At 35.4% G+C, this 21,667-nt stretch overlaps 1 protein-coding gene across 1 annotated transcript; it reads left to right on the top strand.

The window, feature by feature from the left end:
- Positions 1 to 1,204: 1,204 nt before the first annotated feature.
- FAM81B (family with sequence similarity 81 member B) lies at positions 1,205 to 18,102 on the top strand. The gene is made up of 7 exons (XM_070934542.1): positions 1,205 to 1,591; positions 4,748 to 4,866; positions 8,427 to 8,556; positions 13,446 to 13,552; positions 14,969 to 15,104; positions 17,234 to 17,429; positions 17,972 to 18,102. Exons 1-7 carry the CDS (start codon positions 1,205 to 1,207, stop codon positions 18,100 to 18,102), a joined length of 1,206 nt encoding a protein of 401 aa, XP_070790643.1.
- Positions 18,103 to 21,667: the final 3,565 nt, after the last annotated feature.

Below are 21,667 nucleotides of genomic sequence, written 5' to 3'. Positions count from 1 at the left end.
GCATTTTATATGGTAACTTACTAACCTCATAAAGTTGCTGTAAAATAAAGATAAAGTTCATGAATTAGAACATGCATCTTAAAGAAGCTATATCAATTATTAAAAATAATATAGTAAATCCTAATGGACTGCACTAAGAATCAGGCTGTCTTAAACTAATCTAAAGGAATCTCAGGTGATTTGAAAACATTTCCACAGCTTCCCAAAGAAACACATTTTGTGTGCAACTGCATAAACATTATTGATGAGTAGGCAACTACACAAATGCTTCCAAAATGTGAAAATACTTTATGAAGAAAAGGTTTAATACTGGGAGTGAAGAATTAAGGTTTAATACTGGGAGTGAAGAATTAAGGTTTAATACTGGGAGTGAAGAATTAAGGTTTCAATGTCAGAGGAAAACAAAGATAGATATGTATTCTGCCAGAGGCAAAATAGAAGACTAGTTCTACATTCTTTCCAGTGAACATATTGCCAGCTATTATAGTTCAAGTAAAAATTTTGCTAGCTATTTTAATCATAGCGTAATAATTTGTCAATTCTTTGTTGGATTTTTAGGCCCAATTCTAGAAGACAAGGCAAATAGTAATACAGACATTATTGTATAAATTGATATTTTTGTATAAAATGTACATGGAAGAATTCAGGTGACTGGAAATCGCATTGTACTTGTGTCGGAGGCAACACTTAGAGGTTGAAAGGATTAGCCAGAGACATCACCGTTGCCTGGGGACACCCATTTGGGGGTTCCTTCCATGTCCCCAGCAGGAACTGGAATTGGAGTGAAGAATGGGAGCTCACCTGCCCCATGGCAGCAGTCGGATCTCAAACATGAGCTTGCAGCTTGTCAAGCCAGCATCCTAACCATGCGAGCCACTGTGCTCTGATGGTTGGAATATATGTATGTCCCTTAATCTTGGAACCTGGCATCAGAATTCTGCTGAAGCTGAATAGAAAGTTATTTTCACATTTTTAATTATTACTACTAAAAGATTTTTTTATAGTTTTACAGTATATTTTAAAATTTTATGATTTGATCTTGGACCATAAATAAAAAAAATAAATAGGAAAAACAACTCTTGTGTTTACTTTTTAACAACACAAAATCTGTCATTCTTCCAAAGTTGAATTCCTCTTTTTCTTCTCCTCCTCTTCTAATCTAAAAGCTTTTCAGATATTGAGTCATTCATTACTCATATGCCACATGAGTTATAGACAGAAATTGCCACCTAAAGGTACTTCATTATTTTATCTTCTTGCTGTAGCTGGATGCAGTAATAAAGGATTTACTTTTAACTTTCTTTCTACTTCTCTCGTGATTTGTTTGGACAGAACTCCAAGCCAGCCATTTCTACCGGCAATTCCTAATGTGTCTGGAATCAGAGTGAATTCCCTGGAAGATCGGCTATCTAATCAGGAGCGTACCACTGCTGTGCTTCTGGATCAGGCATTTCGGATCAAAGATGGCATTGTTTCATACCTTCAGGGAAATAAGAACTTTCAGCAAGGGGAGGCAACAGCTCACCAGCTATTGGAATATCACATCCAGACAATCACAAGTGTTGTTAAAAAGCTGAGCCACGACATAGAGGTATCGGCAGTTACTAGCAATTTATTAAATATTCAGAAGTTATGCAATGTTCAGCTTCAAAGAGGTCAAATTCATATTATATATTCCTAGAAGCTTTTTTTCTTCCCAGGAAGGTAGAAACTCTTGCCTATTTCCTATCTGCAAGGTATTTAAGGATCACACCATTTAAATGGAGGAAATCTTCAAATGATGGAGGCATTTGGCATAGATGGATCTCTACCCAATTCCCTAAAATTAAAAACCACTTTAGAAATCTGGATTAAAGCAGATTAACTATTTGCATAGTTTGTTCCTAAACTTTTCTATACATAGGTATAGCATTTGGAAAAGTTTTGTGTTTGTCAATTTAGCTTAAAGGTGGGGTTTTTTTCAGATAACATTTGATTCAATTTTGCTTGCCTTTCATTCATTGGAATGCAGAGACAGTTTGCAGTTGTAAACTCTTTCAAGTCTTCATTAGGTGATTAAACCTCCTCAGCATTTTTACTGTAGCCTTCTAGCAATGTTTAAGAATCCTAATTTCATGACTCATGTCAAGAATCCTGGTACGGTTGAAACATAGCAATAAATGTCCTCAACCTCACAATCCCCACCCCCCATTCATGTACATACACATACTTACACATCCACTACAGTTTCAAATTTTAGAAGTCCAGAATTCACTCACCTCATAATGTAGGATAAAATAGTTTCTAGATGACATTTTCATTGTACTGCCTAACATGTTCACTGAATATTATACTGCCTCGTATGCTGCCTAACATGCCTAATATAATGCTTAATATACTTCGTAACATGTTTACTGGATATTTTAAATGCTTTCCCATCTCATCTCCCACATTTTTTTTTCAAATGTATAAAGACAGGACAGATGAAATGAAATTGCAGTTTCTTTTCGTGGATAGTTTTAGAAGGACCTAAAGTGCCATGTTTGTTTTTCTCGACCATCCTCCATATTGGTATTCTACAGACAGAGTTGCCCTAAGATCCTGGTTTGCTATCCGGTCCCACTTTTTCATCTCGGGGCATGGAACTAGATGAAGGGAAATTTTGCCCTACTGAAATTATTGTGTTGGCACAAATGGCTTGGTTAATGTCCATAGATGAAGAGATCTCCAGACAAAACATACATGCTAGGGCTTTTGGGGGAAAAATATAATGAAATATTTTCAGACAGTGAACTAATTTTAATTGACTTCTCTTGCATGTCTGCCATAATAATCATGAATAATTTGGGTCCTTATAGAAGAGGTCATCAGGAAAAAGATAAATTAACAACATCTAACAGTTTTTCAAATGGCTCCGTTAATACTACACAGCATGTTTGAAAATGCCTTAAAAGTCATAATGAATTTATCTACTGTGAACACAGCAAGACAAATCAATCAAAATTTCACATATAGAAATAAAAATACCATTAGTGGAACAGGCATATTTTTTGTATTAGAATATTTAAGATTATGGGAGAAAATTAAAAACTTTTAAAAACAATACCTAATACTAGTAAGTTCAATTATATTCATGAAATAATAAATAAGCACTTGAAATAAATTAGAGAAAACATGGCAATGATGTTTTCTTTCTTTGTACACTTGCATTGTGGGCAGTTTGTAGCCACTGATATGATCCAGGAGTGATAATGTCAATAACCGAATGTTGTCCTTGGACAAAATCAGATAGTTTTCCAAACCTGGCCATAGGGAATGACTTTTACTGAGGTCTTGATTCCTGCATACATCCACTCTATTAAATAATGGTCATTAGTGGTACTGTAGTTTTAAATTAAATCTCTGGGTGAGACTAGAATAGTTATATTGTCTGGATCCCAATCATGCAATAAAATGTGTTTTACTAACACAATAGCTGGATCAGTTCATTGTACTATACTAAAACCATACAATCCAAACAGCACAATATATGAACTTATCCTTAGTAGGTCATTGCATGTATATTGAATTCATTTTAATTGCATAAGCTATGACCAGTTTAAGACCACTTTACTAAACCTTTTTTTCCATTTTTTCCTGGCAACAGAGGTCAGACACCTCTCTTTACTTTTAAACAAATCACAGCTCCTAACTTTGATTTCTTTCAAATTAAAGTTTTAAAGAACACGGCAGGACTTGAGCCATGATTTTAAATTTTTAGTTGTTTGCTAATTAAAATACCTACATTTATTTCAGTTCAAATACTAATGTACAGTAGTTCATTAATGTGAGAAGTAGATGGGTTTTGTCCTCATGGATACAAAAAAGAAGAGTACGTGAGCCATTCTATGTGGCACACTGCTTTAAGCATTCATGTTTTGCTTATTTTAATATAGCATAACACTCCAGCAAGTTTTCTTAGTACTATAAAGGCACCAGGCTAAAAACCGTCATTCTAATCCCATTATGTGGTTTATTAACCTATCTGTCATTTTAAAATGTTTTTGCATGATCTTTAGATATTTTCCCCTTTTTTACATTCTTAACATTTTTATACTGAAAATGAATATTGAAAGCAATATGTGTGCTCTGTTTATTTGATCTTAGTTTAACAAATTTCATGTGCAATGAAAAATACCTATTTGCCATTTTATCGATATATAACATCTTGAGAGCCAGTTTGGTGTAGTGGTTAGGGTTCGACAAAAAACCGGGCAATTGTGAGTTCTAGTCCCACCAGCAATGGCAAACCACTTGAGGAAGGGGGACCCTTGCCAAGAAAACTGCAGAGACTTGTTCAGGCAATCTCTGAGAATTGTATATGATTGAATGGAAACAGGAAGAAAATCATGTTATGCAAGCAAAAAGTCCATGCATAAAAGAGTTGCACAGTTTAGGATATTTAGGCCTAAGGAATAATCCTTTCTTCTATAGTCATCTGTAAAATTGAGATTTTACTGTCTATATATGTATGTGTGATATATATGCAAATATTACTTTTGCACATTTTAAGAAGTTCCAAAGGTACTACCAAGCTTATTATTGTAAAACAATGGAACAAATACCAACAATCTATTTTGCAATGTAATTCTGAATTGTTACCAGAGCAAATTGCTAACAGTGCCTTTCAGGTTCCAAAATTAAGTGCCCGAACTGTTTTAGTATAAGTTATTTCTCTTCCCAGCTGATGTTATGTAACTTGCCATTTACAATGCTTATAAAATTCCAGGAGTTGGACAGACAAATAAAAGCCAGAGATGAAGTAACATCAGGAACTAATTTTGCTGTGCAAAGTCTGGACCATAAACACCTGCAAGGGGTTGGGGACCTACGTGGAAGAGTGGCCAGGTGAGTTGGTGGGAGCTACCTTCTTACAATTCGATAAACCATGTTTTAATCTTAGTGAGCACAAGGCCATATGCTTCTCCTTCCTGCACATTACAGTTTTGAGGAGAAAATAATGTTTTCTTTAGGATTTGCTTAAACATAATATTGCACCTAAAGTTGAGACAGAAAAGTCAAACAAAAAATAATTTTGTCCTTAACTTTGAACAATGTTTTTTCTCCTACTTTTATCTTTGAAAGAAATTAGAAATATTGTATGGCTGCCTCTGTAGCCACTAATGTACATGTAGTCTTTGCTTACCAGTTGCCTTGTGCAGCAACCATTTGAAGTTGCAGTGGTGCTAAAAAAGTAACTTCGCAACCAATTCTCACATTTATGACTACAGTATTGCTGTGTCCTGTAGTTATGTGATCACCATTCATGTGCTTTGCAACTGGCTTTCAAGAAGCAGAGTTAATACAGAAAGTGGAAGCAAAATGGTAACAGAATAACAGAGTTTATTCTGAGAGTTTGAAGGGATCTTGGATTTCTTCTAGTCTAACCAGTGGTGGGATTCAGCTGGTTCGTACCACTTCGGGAGAACCAGTTGTTAACTTTCTGAGCAGTTTGGCATACTGGTTGTTGGAAGAAATCATTAGGGCAGACAACCGGTTGTTAAATTACTTGAATCCCACCACTGAGTCCAACCCCCTGCTCAAGCAGGAAACCCTATACCATTTTAGACAAATGGTTGTCCAATCTCTTCTTTAAAACTTCCAGTGTTGGAGCACCCACAACTTCTGCAGACAAGTTGCTCCACTAATTAATTGTTCTAACTGTCAGGAAATTTCTCCTTAGTTCTAGGTTGCTTCTCTCCTTGATTAGTTTCCATCCATTGCTTCTTGTCCTGCCTTCAGGTACTTTGGAAATAGGTTGATTTTTCACATAGCGACTGCATCATTTCGCTTAATGATTGAAGAAAATGTTTGAAGTTTGTAAGGCCATCATGGTCATGTGATTGTTTATTACCAAGTTGCTAATGCCAATTGTGATCATTAAGCAAGGTCTACCTGTAAGTAAAATTACTATAAAGACTGGCATATAAATCAAATCAATGGTCTTAGAAGCCCACTGTCAGAATTAAATATACTTAACATAGTCAGTATTGTTTGCAGACTGTGGCTGCATAAAAAAGCAGGAAGAAGTTTAGTTGTACTGAAGTGACCACCATTTTGAATTTGTTTTTTTTTTTAACTATTCCTATGGACAGTCTTGAATGAAGCAGTTTGACAATGAAAATAATAGAATTTTTCTATATAAAGAGCCTTGGTGGCGCAGCGGACGAAAGTGCTGTTAAGTAGCATTTAGCTGCCAGCTGCCTGCAATTACTGCAAGTTCAAATCTCACCAGGTTGACTCAGCCTTCCATCCTTCCGAGGTAGGTAAAATGAGGACCCGGAATGTGGGGGCAATAAGCTAACTTTGTATAAAAAGAACACCGCTTAGGGGGGCCCCGAAAGCCCTACTAAGCAGGTATATACAAAAGTATGAAGGCTATTGCTTAACGCATTGTAAGCCGTCCTGAGTCTCCGGAGAAGGGCGGCATATAAATCGAACCAATAAATAAATAAATAAATATGATTGTTAGAACATCCAATTATTTATATGTTTATATATAATTTCATTTTTTGAAGTTAAGCCAATGACAATTTCTGATATTTATTAGTTTGCTATGTTTTTGAGGAACCAAGAGCTGGAACACAAATCTCTAAGATCAGCACAAACTCCTGTCATAGTAACACCAGTACTTGTATTTATGCAACCTATATTTTAATGAAACCATGAATAATTATTTTTGGGCTAAGCTAGAGGACATTGAAATGATTTATACAACCATGTAAGCACTTTTTGCATATCGCTTGCTTACAGTGTTTACCTAAAGAAAGTCTAAGCTGCCCTAGTTTCCAAGAATAAAAAAATCACCAATAAAATAAATCAAAAAGAGATTTTTTTTCTTTTATTTTTTTTTTCTACTCTTATAAAGTGAAAGGTGTCCAGGGTCACTCTGGTGTTGGGTGGTCTCTAAATGAAATAAAATAAAATGAATGTGTATGTACACATGCACACACATGCATATGAATGCACATACAAACACATAATGTGCAGCAAGGCCATTCTAGAAGAAAGAATGCCATGTTGCAAGGCACCCAGAAAAGAGGAAAATTAAAATTCTTCTATGAAATAATTTATTGAGAAAATAATCTGGGGATTTCACATAGTAATTTATGTCGCATCAGTGAAAAAGTCAGATGAATCTGAAGGAATGTTTTTGATGTTAGAAGCTTTTGTGAACCAAAATCTGCTTGCCAGATGTGCGGAATGATATGTCATCTTAAATTGACAGAATAGATGTTCCAACTTCTTTTTTAAAAAATCTGGTGTGTGTGTGTAGAGCAGACATGAAGATATTCAAGCAGCATGATCGTATAATACCTACAAAGATCAGAATTGTACATGGTATTTTCTGTGACACACTGTGGAAGTGGAAGTTGGACTCTATAGGATAAGAAGAATATTGGTGTTTTTAACATTGGTACTGGAGAAGACAGAATATTGTGGTCAGCCAAGAAACCAAACCTATGGATCTTTGCACAAATCAACCCAGATTTCTCATTCAAGGCACAAATGACCAAGCTCAAAATTATCCTACTTTGGACACCTGATGCAAAGACCAGGCTTTCTAGAAAAAGCTTTAATGCTGAAAACGATAGAGAAAAGAGAAGAGGAAGACCAGCAGCAAGGTGAATGGACTCAGTTAGGCAATGAGTACACCACTGGGAGACGTGAAAGAATAGGAACAAATTTTTTAATAAAAATTATTTTAAAAATAATAATAAAAATTATTTTTTAAAAAAGAATAGGACAGGGATAGATTGACATGGAAAAAAGAGATCTATGTGGTCGTTAGGAATTGAAAACAACTTAATGTTACATAATCAATCAACCTACATATATTTAAATTTAATGAGCCACTGTTCATATATCTGATAAAATGAACTCTGATTCATAAAAGTTTATGCTGATAGTTCCTCAACATGCTACAAGGGTTTGTTGGTTTTGCCTTAGAGATATAAAAGAATGTAGAAGAAGAATGAAAAGTGTAAGGACTATGAACCATTACTATGCACAGTAATACATTAATCTTTGAGATTTTTGGGAAAAGTCCATAGAAGTGAAATAAGGAAATGGGGGGGAGTAGTTACATCTTTCTTTATGATGTCACCAAATATCCTGGAAAATGAGGAGCACATGTACTTAGCATTAAAAGGGGAAACAACTACTGTAATGTAGTGCAACTAAGTTAAATTTTATAGCAGAGTTTAGCAGCCAGCAGAAGTGAGTAGTCAGATATCTGAAACTAAAGGTTTCAAGAATCAGAAAAGAGTAAAGGTATAAAATACATAATCCTTCCTTAGGGAAGAAAATTCTTGTTGGAGATACACTTCTGAATGGTTACAGAAGAGGAAATTTATGGTATGGAGGAAATACAGAAACTACCCTCTTCTTTGTTATCAACTTTCTAGATGCGATGCTAGCATTGCCAAACTCTCTGGAGATATCAATATCAGCAGGCATGAGATTTCAAAACTTGAGAAAGAAATTCATGCTGTTCAGTCTTCCTTGGACAATTATGTGAATAATATTGAGATGAAGGTGAGTGGCTCTGAAGTGAATCTATTCATCTGTACTGTATGTTACAAATCATTCAACTTCTCCATTTGATTTAAAATTGCTGACTCATGTTAATGGAAGAGGAAAAACAGATGGGGTTTTTTTTCATACAGAAAGTGAAGGATATACAGCAGCATTATGATGGAATAAAGATCCAGAATAATTGCAAAAGCCATTTGTACAATTAACATGGTACAGTGCTGAAATATGGAGATTGAGAAATGATGCCATCACGATACTTACCATTTGTAACATTATTTTTGACTAATGACAGTTTATTAATACAATTGTAAAACACAGAAAGATACAGGGGTTTTTTGTAGCGCAGAAAAGGTCCTGAGATTCCCAAGCATTATTGCTCTAAACGTTTCTTAAAAACAGGTCATGCCAACAAACTTAATTGTCTTCTTTGGTAGAGTAGCTATATTAGTGGACTAAGGAAATGGTATGAATATAGTATACTTAGATAGCAGCAAGGTGTTTGATAAAGTAGACCACAGCCTACTTCTTGGTAAGACAGAAGAAGGTGGGATAGACAGTACTACCACTAGATGGATTTCAGTTGCCTGGCCAGCTGCATTCAGCATGTGTTCCTCAATGGAACTACATCTACATGGAGGGAAGTATGCAGTGGAATACTTCAAGATTCTCTTTTGGACCCAATACTCTTTAACATCTTCCATAGATGAACTAGATGAGGGGATTGAAATGGTGCTCATTAAATTTGTGGGGTAACACTAAGCTGGGGGAAATGCTAATATTTTGTAATATAGAGTCAAGGATCTTGTCAGAAGGATTTTACAGACTTGAGCATTGGGCCCTATCCAACAAGATGCAGTTCAGTGGTGAGAAAAGTAAAGTCCTGCATTTAGGCTACACAGGTACAAGGTAGGCAGTACCTGTCTCAAATATAGTGCCTGTGAGAGGGATCTAGCTATTCAGGTGACTCACCACTTAAGTATGAGTTAGCAACGTGCTGCAGTTGCCCCCAAAAGCCATCACAATCCTGGATTGGATCAGCAGAGGGACAGCAGCAAAAAACACAGGAAGTATAAGTATAAGTATAATTTTATTTCTATACCGCCCTTCTCCCGAAGGACTCAGGGCGGTGTACAGCCTATTTAAAAACACAAGACAAACATCAATTAAAATTTAAAATTATTAAATAAATTCGGCTCAATTTAAAACCCCAGAAATTTAAAATACCCCAATTTAAAGTTATTATGTTGATAGCCCGGCCTGGCGGAACAACAGGGTCTTCAGTGCACAACAAAATACCCGGAGGTCGGAGATCTTACGTATTTCAAAGGGCAGTTCATTCCACAGGGCTGGGGCTCCCACAGATAAGGCCCTCCCCCTGGGTGTCGCCAGCCGACATAACTTGGCCGATGGCACCCTGAGGAGACCCTCTCTGTGGGAGCAAACTGGCCGGTAGGAGGCTATTGGTGGCAGAAGTCGGTCTCGAAGGTACCCGGGTTCTATGCCATGGAGCGCTTTAAAGGTGGTGACCAGTGATAGTACTGCGCTATACTGCACTAATGAGGCCATATTTGGAATTGAGTTCTAGTTACCACAATATAAAAAAAATGCTGAAGCCCTAAAAAGAGTGCAGAAAAGTGTAACAAAGATGATAAGGGATCTGGAGGCTAAATCAATGATTAAGGGAACTAGGCATTTTAGACTAACGAAGAGAAGGCTTAGGGGAGACCTGATATCAGTCTTCCAATACTTGAAGGATGGTCACAGAAAGGTCAATTTATTATCCATAGAACCCGAGGGCAGGACAAGAAGCAATTATTGGAAGCTTATCAGAGGGAGATCCAGCCTGGAAATAAGGATGAATTTCCTGACATTGAGAATCAGTGGAACAGCTTGAGTTATGGGTGCTCCATTGCTGGATGTTTTCAAGAAAAGATTGGATAACCATTTGTCCAGAATGGTATAAGGACTCTTGCCTTGGGCAGGGGGTTCGACTATAAGACCTCCAAGATACCTTTCAGCTCTATGGTTCAATAAAATGGAAGAAACCTACATTCTAATTTTAACCTGTCTATATTTGAGCTTTATTACTGAGACTTTTTTTAATGTAAGTGTTCAGATTTTGAGCAAAATTGATTGTGAATAGGGCTTTTTTATTGTTGTTTTTTGTTTTGCTCTCTGGTACCTTCAAACAGACCCCACACATCAGACATTGAAAGTTAAGATTCCAATAAAGTTTTGTATTTTTTTTTTATTAGAGTTAAATGCTGGATAGAGTTATGTTCTTAGATCTGTTTTTGTTGAAGAAGACTTATTGAAGTAAAAATGCATTTGGATTATTATTTTTTGTATTTAAACACTTCAAAAAAATATATAAAGATGAATTTTAAATTGTCATATTGTTTTCTAAAATATAATTAGATTTGAGTAATCACATTAATGGACTAAGAATCACCACTGAATTTAAGCTAAAAATGAGTAACAAAGACTATGGTCAATCCAGTATAAATCTTCAAATTAAACAGCACACTACTAAATTCAGTTTGTATTACAAAATAGCTATTATGAATTCTGTATCTTATAAAAATATAGATTCTATACATAAATAAATCCACATTTTGTACATGGTACAAATCCATGTTTTAGATTATAATCTAAGAAGAGTTCCCAGTTTGCTTTAAAGATAGAAAATTATTATTGACATTGAGACATATTCCTATGCTTGGTTAGCTATTCTTCCATTAATGGGATTTGACAACCTTTTCAGTAAGAAGCAGATAATATCCTTTCAGCAATTATTGCTTATAGGCCAGTTCTATATACTCTGAGGAGATATGTGGTTTAGTGAAGTATAATAGTAGTATTGTAGGTTGAAATAGGAATTTGTTTCATATTGATTTGTCTCATACTGGTGTGAATCATTTTCCAGAATTGTTCAAGTTAGCCCATATTGCTGCCGAATATGAAAAAAATGATCTGATCTGCTCTTTATATTTTCAGAAAATTTTTGAAAGTGAATAATATATTTTAGCAATAAAAACTGGGTAATATACCAACATTCTGTACCATATAATGTTCAGAATAAGTTTAATATTATTCTTCCATTGAAATTCCCAGATTATTGATACACTTAAAATTTTTATGAGGTTATACTCTCAGACTAATCAATCATACCTGGTGCTTGCTGTTAAAAATCTTGTGAAGTATATACTTCTGGCTCATCATACTAAAAATTGTTCTTAAGTACTTTTTCACACCGTTACCTTTTCTGTATTCCTAATTAAGGGCAAGATTATTTTTCATTTTGTTAATTTGATTCCTGGGCAGCTGTCAATGTCTACCACTATTCTTGATGTGAATAGTCAACCTAGGTAGGCCAGCTATAAGCTTCAAAATTATCTGACTTTATATGTGCATGAGCTCTTCTTGATGAGGAAAATGAAGGCTTTGAGGAAGGCCAAAGTCTTAGGTGGGACTTTTGCAGCGGCTTCCTAACCATCCCACAGACCAAAGGTTCTCCACCTCTCTATTAGAATATGGGCTTTGTTCCCTTTGTAAAGAAATGTTTATCTGGTGTCCTTATCACTATTACCAATATATGAATTTCCCAAATTTTGTATTTTTCCTGTACCAAAGGATCATACTTGTTGACAAAAGGTAAGCAGATGTGTATGTTCTATGTAGAAAATGTAAAATGAAGCTCTTTTGAACTTGCCCATAGTTCTTAGAAAGAAAGCTGCTTCTGCAACTAATGAAAAAACAGAACAAATGCTTGCATAATCATATAACATGTTACTGGTACAAGTAGTACTCATTTAGCAGCTACAATTGAAACTGGAAACTTGGTTGTTAAGTAAAACAGTCATCAAGAAAAACCAAGACTGTGTTTACAATCCTACTTCAGTTTTCTTATGCTTAAAAGTCTCTCTAAGGATTGGTTGCAAAATTACTTTTTCATCACTATCATAACTGCAAATGACTGTTATCCAAAGCAGTCACTATGTAAAAACAAAGGTAAGCTTTCATGCAGAAATATGACAGAAGTAGGGCAATTTAAACCTCCTCAGGAAAAAGATTAATACTTGTTGACTATTCCACATGGATTAGCACATAGCAGTGGTGGGATTCAATTTTTTTTAATACTGGTTCTGTGGGCGTGGCCTGGTAGGCATGGCATGGCTTGGTGGGCATGGCTTGGTGGACGTGGCAGGGGAAGGATATTGTAAAATCTCCATTCCCTCCCCACTCCAGGAGAAGGTTACTGCAAAATCCCCATTTCCTCCTGATCAGCTGGGACTTGGGAGGCAAAGAATAGATGGGGACAGGGCCAGTCAGAGATGGTATTTACTGGTTCTCCGAACTACTCAAAATTTCTGCTACTGGTTCTCCAGAACTGGTCAGAACCTGCCAGTTCTGAATACCACCTCTGGCACATAGCATAGTTCTTCCTGAAAATGTAGAATATTAGCTAAAAGGGTCTCATCTTCACTTTCTCTCTAGCAACCTATGTACCGTGTTTCCCTGAAAATAAGACCCTGTCTTATATTTTTTTGAACCCTGAAATAAGCACTTGGCCTTATTGCCATGCACTCAAAAGCCCAATTGGGCTTATTATCAGGGGATGTCTTATTTTGGGAGAAACAGAGTATAATCTGATCATTTCTGTACAAAGACTCTATAAAAAATACAACAAACACTGGACATTAATAATTATTTTGGAATAGATGGGCATCTTTTATTATGTAGCAAAATTAATTCTGAGAAAAGCTTATAAGAATGGCTCTATCTGAAATTCTGACTTTTCCCTTAGTCACTGCAGTCATAATGTGTATTTAATGTAAATGCTGGGATTTTAGCACATAATGTTTTACTGTTGTTGTTGTTCCTATTAGGTAATGCATCTTTTAGGCAAGATAGAGACTTCAAACTCAGAACAGACTTCAAATTTAAAGACAATACAGGGTGATCAACACCATGAATTGCAGCTCTTGGACTTCAAGTAAGGGAACAAAGCTTTTCAATTATGTTAATGTGCTTGGTGAGAAATTATGGTACAATGGTATTGGCAGGAGGGAACAGCACCAAATTAATTTACTGGCCTTTAAAAATCCTGACACGCCAATAAGGATAAATGTTTATGAAATCACATAAATCTTTTTTGCAAAGCTAATTCAGTGCTTTAACTGAAACTGCACAGTGCTTTCATTTACTTTTACTGATAGCTGTAACAACAAAACTTTTCTTATTTAATGCAAAAGAACTATCATGAAACTGAATAAGTAGAAAGAAGACAGAAAATCAATGTAAATTTGTTTTTGTAAACAGTCATTCTGTGAGTGAATTGGGCAGTTTCTAAATTTGATTTATAAATACATAAAATAAATAAGAAATAAAACTGTTGAGGGTTTAGAGAAGGAAAAAGACTATAAAATTGGGTGGGGAGAGCATTTATGCTATACATAACCATATCAGATCTTTATTTTCCTAAATCATATAAAGAAGTGTAAAATAAAGCTGTGCTATGCTTGTTTTCTTTTTGAAAAATTGCTTTTGAATACAAGTGCTTAAATGCAGCACCTATCTACGTTCGTTGAAGTAACTGTGTGTTTCTAAGATTGATATTGTTTCAATGAAAGCCCTACTGAAAGAGCTGCTTATACTTGAAAAGATGCAGCAGCTTTAATAAGATACAGATGCTACAACTGTACTCTCTTGCATTCTGAATTATTTTTTAAGTCAGATGTGAAATACTAATTCAGATTCGAGATGAAGATCTATTTATATTTAATTGTAAAATCAGTATGTTTTTGTTAAAAAAACAGGATAGGTAGACAACTCAGAAGTGTTTGGAGAAGTGTTGTTTCTTCACTTCATTCTTGTCTTGGATATATCTGTTCATCAGTTGTGGACACACACGCACCATTGATGCGCATATACAACTTCTTTCCTATACTTGCAAAAGATCTAGATTTGCCATTGTAAAAGCTGTGATCAGAAGCTGACTTACAATGCTTAAAAGTGCATAAGCTTTTGATCACTTTCAAAATACATTTTAAAGATCTCACTTGCTGGGAGAATACATATCATCAAATATCATATAAGTATTTATAGCCTTGAAACTAAAACCATACCACCAATGTTGCCACTTCAGAAAATTGTTAACTACCAAAAGTGGCAAAAATGAAGAGTATATGGAATAAATCTGATTCATGACGTGAAATCTGAATAAATTTATGGAAGTTGTTTGAGTGAAGCTTTTACCCACATGAGTTTGATTGTCATAAGAAAATTAAACTAAAAACCCTATTTACTTATTATTCAAATTGCTTTTGTAGTGAGATCATGGTACAGAAAAACTGCATGTTTCATGTTTCATTTTCATGAAAATTAAAAAGAATTTCTCTTTAAATATTAGGATAAATGGTATTTTAAATGATTTTAAAGATCAAATTCAAAACCAACGAAAGTGGATGGAAAGTGAGTTGAGGAGATCTGAACAAGAGCAAGTCCATTTCACAAATCAGCTCTTTGCTACAATCAAGGAGAGATTGGCAAGTGCTTTTGTAATTCATGCAAAAAATGCAAGCATAACACGCTTTCTCAAAAGGCCTCTTTTATAAAAGAAAAGCAGAAAAATTTTAAATTGATAAGTGTTTAGATCTGCTTAACATTTGCAGTGATCTTACATGAGTAATACTGGCTGAGTTATGGAAATGAGCCAGCAGAGAATTCCGGGAAAGAAGATGGTGAAAAGATTATCTGACGAAGAATCTACAACAGAAGTACAGAAATCAGGAACACCTGAAGGGAGCATAGGAGCCAATCAGATTTTATTACTAGACATTGAAAGCCCATTCATCTTTGCTTTTTGTGTTCAATATATTGTTAGAGAAACATAATATACTAAGGTTACTTTGGGACTTGGGACAGTCAGGGCTGTATGGATTTTAAGCTGCTACGGTATGGATGTTGTTCTTTCAATCACAGGCAATAAAATATGCCATCTCAAATAAGTCTCTAACAGATGGCAGAGTGCTCCTTTTTCAAACTGCAATCTGAATTACAGCTTGAGTTTTTGGCAAGAGGAAGGACGTTGGCTTCATGCAAGCACTTAGGCAGAGTGTTTAGCTTCAGAAAGTAGCTGATCCAAGATCAGGACACGCTATCTAAACATAACTTTTTTTTTTTTTTTGGCGAGGCAGGAGAGGAGCACTTGGTGTGATAATCTGGAACACTTCACTTTAGTTTCAAAAGGAGACAATTTAGTTGTTTTATAAAATAATCTAAAAGGCATACTGTACGATTGCTAATCCTAAATTATTGCACCATGCAGCAAGTTTTAAATGTTGTATATTATAGATTAAAATTATTGAAGCTTTAAGTCAATGTTTGCTAAGTGCTTTGATTTTTGAAAACAAAATCACTGTGGGCTCCTCATCAGTTAGAAATGACTCTGGCTTCCAGTTTTAAATCTTCAGTTCTATCTTGAGATGTTTCTTTTCAATAACCTTTATTGTGCTTGTATCTGCTTAGTAACTTAATCACTAAATGAAAAACCTAATAAGAAAATGAATAAAAATATTTGATAATAGAGGTACACATATATAGCAGTATATATAATTGTTTTTCTTAATGTATTAAAAACCATTTCTTTATGTTTTGTACTTAACTGCCCATTTTCCTCAGAGAGGGGCTTATTCCCCACTGTTCACAAGGTTTTCAAGCAAATTATAAATATTGGAATTATTTGAAAACATAACATTTGAAATAAAAAGATGACAAGAAAAAAGTTGAGAAACAGAAAAGCAATTTCATAGTCAAATTAAGCACTATCTTAAAAATATGTTATTTGTTCAAAACTTACCATGGGGACAATTGCTAGAGAGTAGATAGCAAAAATTGGTATTGATCCAGATAGAGCCACAAACTAAATTGCCAAAAACTGATCCACAATTCTGAACAACACAAATTGCAGAGACCAACCCATCTGAATTTAGGCTATGATTGTCTGGGTTTTTTTAGCTCAAAAATTAGGAAACCAATGATGTAATTTCTGTCCATATCTTTAATTAGTAGCTTGGACTTTAGTTACAATGTTCAACATTTTATGATGTTGGATCTAACCATGATTAAAGACTTGCTGCTTCATAGCCAATTGTTCATTTAATTTTATTTCCAGACTTCTACATGAGCCAGAAAATAAGAAGCATTTTTTTCCAAGCTCAATTGAAATCTTGGGGAAAGGCTTTTTGCAGTTAATAGTACTATATACTTGTGAGATCTGCACTTCATGCAAAGGATTTTGATATCCAACATTTCTTTGGACCCTCCTCCCCTTCACTTTACCAAATAATTTTTATGAGCTGAAACATCTTCAGAGTTTCATAGTAAAACGTATATCAAAAACATTGGAAGCCTCTTACACCAGATTAGCTTTAAATCCATCCCAACTTCTTGGCTGTTCCATAAAAAGTCAGTTACCTATTTAACTGGGAAATGAGATCTATCATTTTTGCAAATGTAAATTTAAAAATAAAAATAATTATAAACATTATAGAACATCTACAGAAAAAACATAGCACACAAGCAGGGTTGATTTCATTCCTTTATACTGAATGAATAAATATAACATTTTTAGTAGAGTAATTCTATTCATTTTTCACAATAACTCTTTCAAAAGGAAATACTGGAAAAGAAATTGGAAGATGGCTTATACTATGTCTCCAAAAGAATAGAAAGCACAGAAAAAACATTGCAGTTTGATGTGGAACTCAGCCAGGTAAAAAACGATCAAAATAAACTACATGCAAAGATTACCAGATTTGAAAAGCTGATGTGGAATGAACTAGAAGGAATGCAAAATGAATACAGATCAGGTGAGGTTGTTTTTCAAACTTACATGCATTTGTGTGTTTGCATATGTGTTATAAAGCCACACAACTTTGTCATTCTCCAGATTATCAAATCATACCATAAGGAGGAAAACTGAAAGTCTTTCTGTGGTTCACTTTATAAACCTTTATTTTCATAAAGGACAAAAAACAGCTTCCAGCAGAAATAACTGATTATTCTGATATTTAGATAGAGAAATTATGAGTTCAGGTCTATTGTTATTTCTAGTCTTCTCAGTTTTCATACCAGAAAATATGTGTATATATATATATATATACTTTTAATCAGTCTGATGTCAGGCCTCACCTTATTTATGCATCAAAGGAGAACTAAACTAGCTCATCTTAAAGCTGAGCTCATCTTAAAGGAGAACTAAACTAGCTCAATGACACATTAAAATGATAGATCAAATGATGACCTTAAGCTAAGAAGCAATAGTCAAAAATTATTTTGGAATAGTATAAACACAAAATGTGATATTAATGATAATTTTGCCATTTACTAAAAGATGCCTGTTATTTATCAGGATTTCAATCTATCCGTGACTCTCTTGACGCACTCAAACATATACAGACAACAAAGCTAAAACTTGAAGAAGAGAAATTCAAGCAAGATATGAAAAAGCTACGACGAAAACTCAGTGAACTCAAAGATTAATACATTTTGTTTAGCGTTTACATTTGTTCCATCAAGGGAAAATACTAAAAAGGTTTAAAAAGTTAACTTATTTCTACAATATCAGACTTGTTTTCCTGTAACTCTGTAACAAAAGCACTGTCATAATTCTGAACAGACATAAGTTAAAATAGAATCATATTAACACTTCATTTATGTTTGAAAAAAATAAAATGCAAGGGCTTAACAGCAATTGTGTAAGTCATTGCTTGGTTTATTTTGACAAACAATTACATCAGATATCTGCAGTTATATCCTGACGTTCTCAAATTAGGAGCATCTTTCCTGCCCTTACAGAGAAACTTATACAACCTTATTAGCTCATTCATGTAATTTTGTTAACAGTTATGAAAAAAACAAATACTTTTCCTAAAACATATCTCATTTTATGAAGAAATCTTTTAAATTTCAATTGTTCTGCAAATTCAAATGAGTACTTTTACATCCAGTATTCTAGCTACCAATTTGTTTTTCACTTTGTTTTTAATTCTATTTATTTGTAAGAAGGAAAAAGCTAAGTTTGCAAAAATGTAGCCATATGCCCAGAAATATTCTGAGGAATAGATATGCAAGCCTCTTAAAGCCACTTAAATTTGTTAAGACATTTAAAATGCCAATTTTTTTTGTCAAAGTAGCGATGGAACTAAAAGATACAAGCAACATGCCCCTCCTTGACCAACTCTCATGTACAGTACATTTTCTAACAAAGAGATTCCAGATATAATTTATCACCAGTTTTTGAGGAGCAAATGTTCTTAAAAATTCAAATGGAACTTGCTTTGCAGTCTTCTGTAAGATTGAAATCAAGTGGTTGAATAATGCAAAGGTTGTTGCATAACATTTTTGTTTCCTGAGAGAAACTTCATTGCAACACTTCAAATCATTCTCTGAAGAAAAAAATATCAGAGCATCAACCATGAGGTTCCATCAGTTCTGAAAAATGCTTAGCACATTGTAAGCCGCCCTGAGTCTCCGGAGAAGGGCAGAATATAAATCAAATTAAAAAAAAAAAGCAGATTGAGTGAATAGGAGGAAGAATTGGGACCAATAACCTGAGAGGGAGCCATTATTTTAGTAGTAGTTCCAGTAGTAATCTCCTCAAGTTGTAAAGCACTGAGGAAATTAATTACATTTTTTTCTTCAATCCCATATTTGGGGAATTATATTTGCTTCTATGTACTGGTAGCACTGAAACTTGATGACGAGTCTCACAGGCTAGATCAGGGGTCTGCAACCTTAAACACCCAAAAAGCCATTTGGACCCATTTCCCACAGAAAACACAGGGAGCCAATAATTTAACAACTGATGTGACTGGGTGGGCATTGCCAACTCAATGTCATTCACTCCCACCCAGTCACATGACACCCCCAGCCACACCTACCCAGACAGTCATTAGGGCAGAGAACTGGTTGTTAAATTATTTGCCCCGTTCAGCCCCACCTCACCCCTACCAGCCACCTCGGGTGTATTGTTCACCTCTCTCCCCCCTCCCTTTCTCTATCTTGTCTCTCTCCCTCTTTCTCTCCATCTTGTCTCTCTCTCTCCCTCTCCCCCCACTTCCAAACCCACACACCCAGGGAATAAGCCTACAGGAACTTTGGCCACATTCTGTCTCTGGAAAGATACAAAAATAAACCTTGCTTTGCAAAAGGAGTAACTGTCAGGCTGTTACATCACACTGCCACAAGGTTGCCGCCTTAGTTCGCTGCACGCACTTCAGAGAAGCATCATCCCAAGCAGCAGCATACACACACAGGCACACATACTCATCCTGCAAATTGGTCCAAAGTGGCCGGAAAATATAGTCCTCAGGCACTCCTGAAGATGTTTGGCAAGCAAAGTATGGGATGACCCCACCACCACCAAGGCAGCATCCGCTGAATCTTTGCAAAACTGGGCAAAGGCAGAGAGAGGGGAGCAGGAGCCTAAGTGAGCCGAATCTGTTTCTCTCTCTCTGCAGTCTGCCTGACAGACTGCAGCAGCAAACAGCGGGTGGCTATTTCTGGCCTTTGTTGGTGCTGGACACGCAACCTGCTCTCCACCCCAAGACACTGGCCCACCCCACATCACAACCAACACTGCTCCTGTTGCCAGGGGTGAGTGGGGCAGGGTCGTAATGGGCTCCAGGAAGAGGGGACCCGTCTCCATCATTGTGAAGTGCACTAAATTTCACTGTGCTGCACAAGGTGCTGCAAGAGCATCAGGCAGGCCATGGAGGCAGCAACAGCAGTGGTCGCCTGCTTCTCTCCGCAGCAGAGGGATGAAATGAGGGAGCCACAGCAGAGGGTTAAAACAGCCACATGTGGTTCCAGAGCCGCAGGTTGCTGACCCTTGGGCTAGATAATAATAAATTTATAAACCCTTTTCTAACGTATGGAGGCAAAAACTGACTTTAAAATATATAGAATTATTCTAATACAATGGCAGATGGTGTCCTTTATTGGTTTTTACCTTCTTACATCCAACAGCCCAAAAAAGGAAGAGGGAACATAGTTCAAAATCAGTGACTAAGTAGGCAGCAAAACCAAGTAGAGAAAGTGGTTTTATAAGCAGTAAAAATTCTTGTTTTCATAAAATGCAGACTGAATCATTCTGTCAACCTTTAAGTCAAAAGTGGGTTCTACAATTGATGTAAGGGCAATACTGAATATGAATGTCTAAACTTAAGAACTATTTCTTCAAAGGAAATGTCCATTCTACTGAAATGTAGATTTACTGTAATTATCTAATGCTTAGCAGTACAACAAATATAATTTCACTTTAATGACAAGCAAACTGATGGTCATTATCAATAAAAACAACACTACGGAGGAAAAAAGAAGAGCTTAATGCATTTGTGTGGAGAATTCTTCAGAAAGGTTAAATATGAGCAATTCAGTTAGAGTACTAGGTCTCATGTTTTTCATACTGTCCCTCCCAGAGTAGTTGGGACACAGACAGGATGTAAATATAATAAATCGAATTAATTAAAAATGGAATTTAATGTGGAAGGAATATTAGTTAACCCTTTTTTTCTGGTAAGTGGGTTGGGTGGCGGTGGAAAACAAGAGAATTTTAAATCACAGAAATGGCTTGAAATTGAAATAAAAATACATCTCTCCACTTTGGCTCCAAATTATAGGCCAGCATTTGTATATGAAAAACAATTTAAGAACAATGAAATAACATTTGTGATTATTAGCATGTCCTACTTCATACTTACCATCTATTTTATGCTATGTTTGAAAGTATTCTATTCTGAAACATCTTGAACTTGATGAGCAAGAGAGCATCAAGTACTATGGCTTCGTATCATCTTTGAATCTAATTTAAACTAAAAATATTAATTTCCAAAATGGACTCTAGTGAAGGTTAATGAATGAGACTAGAGAACTGAAAATCTACTTTTCTCAGACTCTGCCCATCAAAGGTTTGCTGCAACTGTACGGTGAAAGACAGCCATGATACATAACATTAAACATAGCCGGAAAAAAATATTTGGATGAAATCATAAAGTTCTGAATTAAAAGGTTCTGCACGCAGAGTAAGATGTAAACAAGTTGTAAA

Source organism: Pituophis catenifer, unplaced genomic scaffold, assembly GCF_029215685.1.
Source record: "Pituophis catenifer annectens isolate HBS135680 unplaced genomic scaffold, rPitCat1.0.hap2 SCAF_2, whole genome shotgun sequence".
Lineage (NCBI taxonomy): Eukaryota > Metazoa > Chordata > Lepidosauria > Squamata > Colubridae > Pituophis > Pituophis catenifer.
This window is presented reverse-complemented; position numbering and strand designations above follow the sequence as displayed.